Source organism: Myiozetetes cayanensis, unplaced genomic scaffold, assembly GCF_022539395.1.
Source record: "Myiozetetes cayanensis isolate MyiCay16 unplaced genomic scaffold, myiCay2020 scf1, whole genome shotgun sequence".
Classification (NCBI taxonomy): domain Eukaryota; kingdom Metazoa; phylum Chordata; class Aves; order Passeriformes; family Tyrannidae; genus Myiozetetes; species Myiozetetes cayanensis.
The window spans coordinates 99,858,229-99,870,414 of NW_026086604.1; the positions used below are offsets into that span (position 1 = coordinate 99,858,229).

The 12,186-nt window shown below is 38.5% G+C and overlaps 1 protein-coding gene across 2 annotated transcripts in view; it reads right to left on the reverse strand.

The window, feature by feature from the left end:
* TPK1 (thiamin pyrophosphokinase 1) overlaps positions 1-12,186 on the reverse strand; it is a 291,157-nt gene that overhangs the window by 179,112 nt on the left and 99,859 nt on the right. For both annotated transcript variants that reach the window (XM_050317999.1, XM_050317989.1), the window contains one exon: positions 716-785. In XM_050317999.1, the coding sequence (XP_050173956.1) occupies positions 716-785 (70 nt within the window). The remainder of the gene's footprint in view (positions 1-715; positions 786-12,186) is intronic.

Here is a 12,186-nt window from a genome sequence, read left to right on the forward strand (position 1 = left end):
TTACACAGCATTACACAGTTACACTACAAAAATAAGAAAGTACTCGAATGCAGTATTTTGCATCACAGCCCCAGCTCAACAATTCCAGGGTACAAACTGGGATATTTTACAATTTTAAATGCCATTGCAGAAAACCAGAACATATTCTTTCAGTCATATTCCTCACCTAGTACATACATTTATAGATAACCTCTGCACTTTCCTTTGGTCACTTATCATGCCCTGATGCTAATTGAGAAATAATTCAAAAAGAAGACTTCCTATTTTATTAGCCATCTCACTTGACAAAGTAAGCACATTTCCTCTAAGGCCTCAAGGGAAAAATTATGAGGACGCACTTTGTTTCGGCTCATGATGACAGGCATCAGATGTTCCTCTAGGCAACCTTTGCTTGGGGCACAGCAATTTTTTTCAGAGGCCTAACTCTGATGGATGCATAAAATAAGACAGACTGAGAGCAGATCTTTCAAGAGAAAAAAAGACCAGTGGGCTTCAGGGAAAATGGTATTTCAGGTTACCTGTGTTTTTAAAAATTGTAACTGGGAATAAAAATTAAAGATAATGTGGAGAAAATATTATACTCTCTGCCACAGTTCATTAAAGTACCATGCACAGAGCAGGCAGGTACTTCAGTAACTGAACAGATCCTGTTCCTCCATATTTTACTTTCATTGAGAAGATGACTTCAATGACTTCAAGTATATTGCTAACATACCTTTCCTGGCTCCCTTCTGTGATGTGGTAGAGATGATTGGCACCTCCATCAGCACAAGCTCTCAGGGCAGCTGCAAGCGAAGAAAGAGAACATCAGTGCATTTGCATTATAAAAAAAAAAACACACCCACAACTAGTTACTTCATTATTGACAATGCTGTTTAAACTCAATTGTTCATGGTTGCATGGGGAATTAACTTGAGATCTCATATGGCTTTTACCTTCCTATACATGACTGCTTCCCATTTCTCTAAACAGGAATTTGAATTGTTTTTATCAGACTAGGGCCACTCCTCATCTGCCTATGCCACTGTACTTGCAAATAGCTTATGTCTATCTATCCTAACCTACTGCCCAACCAGCTTAAACTACATGAGGGGCAAGTATTCAAAACCTGAAAGGACCCATCCTCTGCCTATGGGCATGTACTTGTCACAAAGTGGGAACTTGCACTGGAAACCTAACTACCTTCTCACCCAGGCAGAAAGTTCACAATGGTGGCTCTGTAACAACCTGCATAACCACTGGGGCAAAAAACCCCACCGTAACCAAGAGTTAATCATGACAATACCCTTTTTCTTTTTTTCTTCCCCATCCTACGGCACAAAAATGGCAACTCTGTTACAGTTTCTATGTTGTTCCACAGACTGTTTGAATCATCTGATGTAAAGTAGGCAGGTTAGTCTTGGCTTTAGAATCTTGAACTATCCTGATAAAAAACCACAATAATTTTCAGTGCTTCCACCTAACTTAGGGACCTCAAAGGGCATACGCCACTAATTCCAGTTGATTTAAACAAGCACAGACATGATTTTCTCTTATGATCCCTTTGTTTATATAGACTTAAGACAGAGAAAAGAGACAAGTCTAACACTATTATTACAAAATCAAACATAAATTGGTATATTTTATTCATAAGCATCCTCATTAATCATCATTTAACTAACACATAGCTCTTTAGAGATTTTAAAAATCTGATAAGCTATTAGGGATTAAAAATGACCATCTTGTCTTAGCAGTCTTTATCAGTTTTACTCTGAGATGCACAAGCCAGATAACCGCAGCACACAAGATAAAAGGAGCTGTCGCTTCCACAATAGAGCAGAGCGTTCCTTTCAGGCAAGGAGAGACTGACTGGTAGTCCTGAGAGGGCTGAAAGTCACAGGGGTGGGGTGGGGGGAGCAGTTGGAGGAGGAAAAATGGAAAAAGAGGAGAGACAAAGAAAAGGAACAGCCTGTCAAAGTTTTGGGGGAAAAGGTACAAACAATCACATCAGGTACTTCTTGCTGCTGAGAATCCAATTTTCAGCTAAAGCCACTTTCCTTTGGTGTTTATTTCTCAGTCAGAACCACCTCTCAGCAGTGTTACAAACCTATTATCTTTCCTTTTGGTGTACATTAGGTGGGCAATCCAAACCTCCCCCGAGCTTAGCCATCAACTTAGCCAGCCTATACAAACAGGGACAACAAAGTTCACCTCTATATCTGCTCTCAAGTCATTCTTTCTTATGTGGTTGCTGAACTACCACCACAGGGAATGCTCTGTATCAATATATCCACCATGCAGTACCATGTGACCTTGGCTGAGGCATTTTAGAAAAAAAAAAAAAAAGGAAGGAAACGGGGCAGCACAGAACCTACCAGTTCATCACAGGGAGCTTTCGGTACTTGAGCTTTTTCCTGCAGACTGAAGTAATGTGCAAGACAGGAGAATGAACACTGTACTCCTTTGTATTGCTTCTAGCACTGCTCTGCTCCAGGGACCCCTGCTCTCTCTTGCCCATAGTATTATGGTACCCGCTATGGCAAGCCCTACTGCTCTCAGCCATCTTTTACAGACCATGCTCTTCTCCATTTCCTTATCCTACTTCTACTCCTTACAGCCTCCATCCAAATCCCAATTAATGAGCCAAGGTCAAGCAGATTTAATCCTGACAAATCTCATTAGGTGAGATCATTTCTAAATTATGGTAGCTGCCCAGCCATTTACCATGGTGGTTCACTGCTTCAGGCAGGTTCCTTATCCATCCTTATGAATACAAACAACACAAGAACAGCATTTTTGCCTGCTGTGTTTGACGGGATGATTTTAACTTCTCACTCTTGAGGTTACAGCTGAAAATGGGTTGATGTACTTCCTTTATCCTGGGCGTATTTGTTAAGTTGTCTCAGGAAGTGCAGCTCACACAGAATATATTACTGGCCCATTGCAAGAAAAGTCTGTAATACCTGTCCTTGAATTAGCTATCCAGTCCATCGGCTTATTTAGCAGATAGAAGGCATCTAAGCAAGGCCTGGGACCTAGGCAATTACAGAATCTCTTCCCTCCCCATGAGCTACAAAAGCAATTAATCAGTTGAGACACTCTTTATAACCAAAACTGGTTATAAAAACTGCAGAAAAATTATTTTCTAACTTCAGGTACATAAGCTGCCTAAAAGATGCTTCCCGGGCCAAGGACAGTCCCAGCCTTTTCCTTCTGAAAACAGTGTGTTTTACATTTATTATCCCACATTAAAAAAAAAAATAACTGGCTTACAACTTCTGAAGAAAAAAAAAAAAAGAAAAAAGATGGGATGAGATACAGAAAAAGAGATTAAAGAGTCTATTTTCTGTCTCAATTACTTTAAGACAGCCAGACTGTCTTTAACTATTGCAAATTCTCTCGATGGACTTACCACAAGTGAAGCCTGGCCTAAGATCTCTTCATCTGATCTTACTATTTTAAAACAACATGCCAAAAAAATCCAAACCAAACTAAGCACTATAAAACAAACCAGTCTTCAATCAGTCTGGCACACGTAAAACTACTGAAATTCTCCCCAAAACATGAAGGTACCTAGGTAATAGGTCTGTGACACTTGTATATAGTTCACATGGATATGTGGCTAAAATCTGGTATCTCAAATCAAGAGTTGCCTTATGCAATTTAAAGCTGCCCCTCCCCCGCCCTGTATATATTTTCTTATTTATAAGAAAAAAAATATTAAAATTAAACTTCTGTAGAATTGTATAATTATTTAGAGAAACTATTTATGAGGTGCTTATCCTTTACCAGTAAGTTAATAACTTACACTGGAATCAAGCAAAGCCCCAGGTGCATTAAGGAACTAGCAGGTAATTAACAGATTGGCTGGAGGCCAGTAAATCACAATATTTCTACAGCTATTAATAAAGCTTTGTTTTATAAAAAAAGTAATGATATATATTAGCTGGAAGAACTTGTATCATTATTACCTGAAAGCATTTAAGGAGATAGCAATTCTAAGCTTAAAGTTTGGATGGAGATTCTCTATGAAAAGATAACAGGAACTGATTTTATATAGTGCTTTTTATATTAGAGGCAAAATTGCTTAACAAACAACTGTGTGGCCAAGGTGCACCACGGTAACTGTGTAGGCAAATCTAGCAGTCTCTAGGCACTTTGCAACAGCTCATACGAAACCTCATTAATTATTTCGGCAGAAGCTGAAGGACCTGAACACAATCTGGGCTTTGTTTTGCTTGGCTTGGAATCCTGAAAACAGAGATACCTTCTTCCAATATGTTTACAATTAAATAGATGAAGAAAAAAAAAAAAGAAAAGGTAGAAAGTGACACAGAGGGATGAGGTGGTAATGATCACACATGGATCAAAACCACGTTTTCTTCCAGGGAGACCAAGTGGATGGTGGGGCTTGTACAGTGAAGTGGTCAGTCAGAACACAGAGGGTCTTGCACTTACCTTCTCTTCTGGCTCAAAGGTTACCATCCCATTATTGGAGACCCCTAAAATTTGCTAGGTGCCATTGAAGTACTCTCTGGCTTATGTGATGTCAGAAAGAACTAAGTCACCAAAGACATTTTCTAAAGGCTTTTAGTTAACCCTGCCTGTGTGAGCTGAGACAGACTAAGGAATGGTCATCAAGTAGCTCACTGAGCTCTGATGGGTCAGGAGTACCAACACCTCCAGAAAAGACATTGTGATATGCAACTAGGAGCAATAGCTTTTTTAACCAGCACAACTAGAAGCAGAGGAGGCCCATGCTCTTAGCCACCCAGCTCAGCTGGAGAGCCCCAAGGTACTGCTTCATGCTTTTGTTATTAGAAGAGACGATGCTGAGAGGACAAGGGTGCAAGTGTACTGCAGCTCAGGCTCAGCATGTGAATCTGCACTCCTTGGCATTACCACAAAATACCACCTTTCCAATCTGAATATTCTGTGTTAAACTCTACTCCTCAGAAATAGTTTCATCTGCCAAAGCACCGCCTTTTGTATCTGTCAAATTCCTTTATGATGTAACTCCTGTGTCATTCAGTGAACTAGGGCATGGAGACATAACTGAAAAATCAACTGTTTCATTGTACAGAAGGGAGACCTCAATGCCACTGCCAGTAACTACTTCCCAAGTTAATGGGAGCAGCATATGATAAGTCCAGTAGTGTCTGAAATTATGGCAAGAGTAAATAGCCCTCATCTCTACCTATGCCAAAGAAAAGTTACATCAAGAGCATATTATCAGCTCGTGATATCTAAGAGTTTCTCACAGGCAACGTTGATGAAGAAACCAAAGTCTTTCTGAGCAATTGCTTTTCATTTTAAATGGTGCCTCTTCTGCTACGAACCTGTGAACTATTTTCCTTCAGTGACTGATGCTGAAGCCCCAATTTTAGGACTAATTATTACTTGTTACAAAAATTATCATAACACAACAAAAATAATAGAAACAATTATATTTATATTTACCCCTTTGGCAAATACTTCCTGTCCCTGTGAGACAGGATATGAATAACATATCAAACACAAAAAAAGAAGGTCTTGGCTCTAAGCTAACTAGTCCTGATGCTTTTTCCAGAAAAGGAGAAAGTATATTACCATATTCAATAGCCCTGCAAATTCAGGCAGGGGAAAAGAGTCCACAGAACAGATGCAACTCTAGCAGACTAAGTAAGATGGGGGCATAAAAAGGGAATATATTTATACACTACAGCAATACCTGAGGAAGAAAAGCATAACCTTATTAGTCTTATTATCATTCCTATTCTATTATTCCTTGCAATTAGCATTTAAAATATTTTTTCTCTTTTTTTCCAAGCAGATTTTGAAATCAAGCCATGTTTTTTTGCCTAAACTCAAATTTATGACATCTCTCCTTAAACTGCCTTAGTATATTCCCTCTATTCCTTTTCTAATTTTACATAACTTCTTCTAGGTATGCAATCTGTTTCCTTTATTCCTTTATTGATTCAGTAGCCTGGTAACCATAATTAACCTGCCAGCATAATCTACGCATAAGAGAATTCTGCTTAATTAATGACTTGGAGTGCTGGTAGTAATACATACATGATATATTTGGGAGGTATGCAGAAAACTGCTTGGTTTGCTTGATACATTGGGTCAACACATTTTTGTCCCAGCATTACTTAAAAAAATAGTGGTTACTGACAACAAAATGCATAATCTGTATTTATGCGCTTTCTTTTTTTTCTCCTTTGTCCTGTAGAAACTGCAAAAATAAATTTAGCAAACCCATGGCTTTATATAGCTGCAGATTGCTAGCTAGCTGATCTAACCACATCTCAAACTACTCCCTCCCATGAGGGAGTATCCATGTATTTCCACCTGTGTTATCAGGACTGTATGGAACTGCTATTACATATCAAGTACAGCACACTGCAGACATCCCTCTTCTGGTCAGCTGCAGCTCTAACCAGAAAATAGCAAATCACCTACCAGTCCATAATAGTTTTCTGCTTTGCAGTTGGACACTGGCCTTGCAAAGAGGCTTTTAAACTATTTAGATAGATCTATTCTTATGTTGCAAATGAGTGCTTTGGCTGTTTGAAGAAACATGGTCAAAGGTATTGGTGAAGGCAGGGTTTAATAAGAATTAATATGAAAATACAACTTCAGAGAGTTCAATGGCAAGGTTCACTCCATTATGTACTACACAGATTAAAGCATCCAAGGAGGGAAGGTCAAATAAGAAGCAATTTAAAATAATTTACACAGAATCCGGGAGTGCGAAAGGGGATAAGGGTGCAAAGGATACAGATGCAAAGATAAGGGTGCAAAAGGGTTTAATAATTGACACTTAATAATTGACTACGTTAACATTTACAAAGCAATTCAGTAGGGTTCACTACAGTTATAACAATGACATAACTATAGATGTGAGATAGTAACATTCATACCACCATCAATTCATACGCACACAGGTAAAACGATACGTACACCTGTTTCTATTTGTGTAAAGGTACCTATCAAAAATTCCCCTTCAGTTTAGTGAAATGCTCACATCAAACCCCTTTGTGCTTCCCAACAGGCAAAAGCTGCACCTCGAGAAGTGTGGAGATGGGGCTGGGGTATCAGCCTAGGCCTCATTGTAAGCAACGATTCTTCAAATATCACAAACTTGAGACTTGCCAGCTCTGAGGTGTCCCACTCAGAGTGAGGGGCTGGCACAGCCCACTGTGGTCCAGGAGCACTCAAAGGGCTTCACTTAGGACCAGTGCTTATAGGGTCACAAGATGACTGACTTTGGTCATCAGTAGGTTTCCATCCTGGCAAAAACTCAAGTAGGTAACTACTGGGCTTGTTTCCCAAAGTGCAGGAATAATGGTACCGTTACACTTGCGTTATCATTCAGGCAAATGGTTTAGCAAAGCTACAAAATGTAATTGCTTATCCTTTGTTTCCCACCTTTGTTGGGCAGCTGATCCTTCTGGTTGTTCCCACCTTTACCATGCAAAAGTTCCTGGTATGATCAGGGAGTACCTCACAGCCCAGTTGGTCAAGGGACGCTTCGTGGTTCAGCTGATTTGGTTAAATCTTACCAAGAATTTCTGAGATCACAGAGCAGGCCTGAGGATGGGCGAGTGGGATGTACTACCACACCTGAACTTGTCTAAAACTGGAAAGGTACAGCTCATGTCACTGGAATTTTAAATTTGCAGCAGTGCACGGGGCTTTAAATAAGCACAGTGAAGAATGTCACCCACTCTCAGGATATTCTGTGGTTCCAAATGAAATTAAAGAGATATACAGGTGCTTTCCAATCTGCTGCTACAGGTGCATATCCATGCTGCTATAATCAGCAATAGCAAGAGGAGTCAGCCTTCTGTAGTACTACTCAGCACTTCCTAGGATTGAGCCCATTCTTAGGAATTTCCCTCAAGATTCCTCTTTTTTTGGCTCTTTTTTTCTGCCATTGGCAATTCACATTTTTTCATGCATAATTCCAGCCCAGAACAAGTTTTAGTTTTACAGATCCTGCAAAGAAAACAATGGTCGCTATTCCTAAATTGTCTGTGTACCCAAGAAAGATACAGCAGCTACAGATGTCTCATACCTGACTTCTAAACCATCTGTATCACACAAAGAACAGAGATACCCAGTAGTCTTGAAGTAACTGCATCACCAACACTGGAGCTGGCAGTCTGCTTCCATATGGACTGGACTATAGATCTCAGATAGAAAACGACTGTACCTCTAGAAAGGTAATTATATGTTTCCTATAAAGCTTCTTTAATCACTCTGCTTTGAGCTGTAAATGTCATAGAGATCTCAGCCAAGCAGAGGCAGAATTCATTAAGCAATTAAATATGAGAAGACAAGGAAGAAACCAAGGTGAGAATGAATTAGAAACAGTATTCTTTTTTCTGTGCATTGATTCAATATTGAGCAAAAGCCACACAGATAATGATGTCTCTCTAAAAGCTTCACTCAGAAATGAAACACAGGGAAAATTAAACAATTTCTCCCACAGACAAAAACCACCACTGAATTTTAGCCAAAAACTGCTACGCAGTCACCAAAACAAAATCTTACTTTAAAAGAAAATCTTAAAAACATTTGTATCTCAATGCTTGCTTTGGAAAAAAAATAATAAAAAGAACAGATCAACCCTTTACAAACCACATTCTTAAGTACCAAAAAACATGATTGAAAGCAAAAAACCTTGAGTATCAATAACTATAGTAGTAGTAATATGCTGTCAGAGACAGAGGCAGGAGAGCAACTGATTTCACCAGACTGAGTTTCTGGACTGTCATCAGGAGCACTTCCATGCAGAGTTCATTACAATGATTCATATTCAAGGCTGCTGGGTTTGGAGTAATCTCTTGTCAGGTGTTAGATTTAATATTCCTACAAGTCTCACTTAGGATATGATTTTCTCTTCTCTTTCCTGTCATTCTTCTCCCATTCTGTCAAACCCGGGAGCTCTGGTACTCACCGTGTTGCCTTAAACCCGTTGCTGTAACAGGTTCCATAAGCGGAGCAGCCCCGTGCTGTGTCACAGAGAAAACCAGGAGGAGAGAGCTCAAACATAAAACAAAGCATGTGCTGTCATCATTTCAGCTAAAATCTAAGTGACCTTTTCATGACAAGGCCATGTGGCTTGATGCCATTGGGGGGAAGAATCAGGAAGAAGTTTATTCTTTTCATTTTCTCCTTTTTTTTTTGCTTTTCATTTGAAAAATGACAGCTAAGGCAGTAATGTAACATTTAATCAGCTTTTCTTTTTGACCTGAGCATACATCTATTACTACTATGTAACAGTAAAAAAACACCAATTAGGACACACACCAAAAAAAAAAAAAAAAAAAAAAGAAGAAGGAAAAGAAGGGAGAAAATGCACAATATTAACCCTGAAATTTTTTCCTGATAAACTATTTGTTTTGAATGTATTTAAAGAATAATTTGTCAAATCAAAGATCCTCACAAATCAAAAAAGCTACTGAAAAATAAATGGGAAATCCTACCTGGGCCTTAAATCTGTCTTTTCTAGAGTGGGAAGGAATACAAGCTCTCTACAGTGATATACTTGCATCTTACTGAAGTTTGATCAGACACCAGGAATTCCCCACAGATTCACACGTCCTTTCTGCAGTGCCACATGTTGGTCCCAGGGTTGGGTTCTATCCTGGTTTGCAGACTACCATGCACGTGCCCAGGAGCTTGTCCTGGACTACAGCTCTTCCCCAGCGGACCTGTGATTGGTAACCAAAATGTCTCATCCAATCCTTGCCTATGTAACCCCCAACTACTGATGAAGGATGAGCAAGTCCCGACCGTCAAACCCCTGCAGACACCACGCTGGTGATCCCTCATCAGGCATCCTATCAGGTTGCCTTTCCAATACCACCTTCTTTCATAGCTTCCTAAGCACAATGCGCCTCACTATCTAAACTTTACTATAACCAGTCTACCTGCAGAAAACACCTACATGGAAATACGATTGAAGGTAAAGTAACTGAAGGAGTGCGCAGTTAGCTTTCTCTGCATCTATTACCTGAGTATCACATGAAATGTAGACGCTTCAACATTAATGTTACTTCTGAAGTTTTAAACTTATATTGTTTAATAATTCAGTGTAAGCTCCTACTGGCTTCCAGCTTTGATTGCAACTTTTTATTTCTTCATTTCCTATTTTCCATTGCTGCAGCATTGATTTCTGACAGAAGGAAAATAAACAGCTACAAACATGATGGAATACCCCAACTGCCTGGAATTTTTAATTGCTAGGTCAGCATTGTTATCAGACAAACTTCAATAACAAGCTGACTCTATTCCTATATGGAAAAAAAAGATGATTAAAAACCAACCACCTTTATTAGCTGTAAAACATTCATATTTGCACAAAGGATCAGACAGTAAAGAGGGGAAAAAAAAAAAGCTTTTCTTTTGATCTGGGACTGCATCAGCAATGTCAGCCTGCATGAAATCACTGCTCCCTATCCCAGAACGTGCAGGACATGGGGCAAGCAGGGAGGCAGTATTTGGAAAAGGGTGATCAGCTGTGCTAAAACAACAAAGAAGGAGAAACAATCTCCTGCTACTAGCGGCCACTAGCAAGACTACAGTCCTCAGCCAGCGTCAGTGTTACTGTCTCTTTTGCTTCCACTCAACAATATGCATTAATAATTTAAGCCAACCTGTAAGTGTAAAGCAATGAGCATGATAAGTTCATATTCATGTCTATGATTAAATATTTTCAGCTAATGCATTTATATTTCAAATTTTGTATGCATAAATTGGATTTGCAGTAGCCGGCAACTCATCAAAAAATTAATCATACGTTTATTTTAAATTGCACAAAATATATTAATTCTCTTGCCACTAAAACACACACTGTACCTTAGCAGCCCAGAAGAGATTTCCACACAATCATTTTATATCATAGTCTAATAAAAACTTTTGTGCTTCAAGGAAATTCCAAAACCCATTCAAGTCAGAAACTCCAATTTTTAAAAAGACAACTAGAATATTGCAGTGCATAAATTGCTGAATGAATCAAGTATGCTTTGACACTTTCTTGAGAAATTATTTAAAATATTCAAAAGAATAATCTTGGTCTAAAAGCTGTTTGGAAATAAGTATCAAAAAGAGGGACAAACAAGAAACCAGAGGAGGAAAAATTAGGGTGGTAAATACATTTTCCTAATGCATGTGGAACTGATCTTTAGCATTTATTTTCTAATTTTTTTTTTTTTTTTTTTTTTTTAATATACAGCTATCCTATGTACATGGTGCATACTCTTGTATATAGAAAAAATTGCCCCTACTCTTAATAGGTAAATTCTTCAATAAATTTTCAACCAAACACTCACAACAGGAAACTATTAAAATCATCATCATCAGAAATGGTCATACCGCCCCCGGCCCCAAAACATCATTATTTCATTTATGACAGTTTCACCCTTTTGTATCTGACTGCTCCCCCCCTCCCCCATATTTTCCATTCTCCTAACTCCCAGATTTGGGCAGTGGTATGCTGCAGAGGAAGTTTTTTGAAGAAACTGGAAATATAAAATTACAAGAAGATTTGATCTGACCTACTTTATTCCACATATCCATTTATTTGGGATAGCTACAGCTACATATGCACTGGCATTTGCACCAGTCTAAACCAGAAAGGTTTCAAGGAAGCAGTGGATTTGCATTGCTATTACTCTAGTACTGGCACTTTAACAGAGTTCCAAGGAGGAACCTGAATACAATATATTGATAGTACAATGTATGGCTTCTCTTAGGAGAAGAAGAGTTTTAGCTACCTGCATCAAGACTAATCTTGATCCAACATCTTCCTACACAAAATAAATCTAAAATAGAAATAATATTTTTGTTAGGCACTTTCTTTTAGATTTTCCAACAGTCAAGAAATAAGGTCACCTAGTATAAGCTAGCATACTGATATAAAAATCAAATGTATGGTATAATTTTCTCAAATACATTTCTCTCATTAATATTTGATAAAATGGTAGGTGGTGAGTTAACATTTTCAAAAGAAATAATCACTCTAACAATAATTTTTGGAAAGTTTTTTAGTTATCTTGATGAAATGATAAGTCAGATCATCACAAGACACAAATAAAGCATATTTGGACAGGCAGAATCAGCTACAAACCAGATTAGAAACTGTAATTCTGAGTGCAGGATGGGATTTCTCATCTCAATTCTCTTACATAATGTAAATGCAAAATCAATACT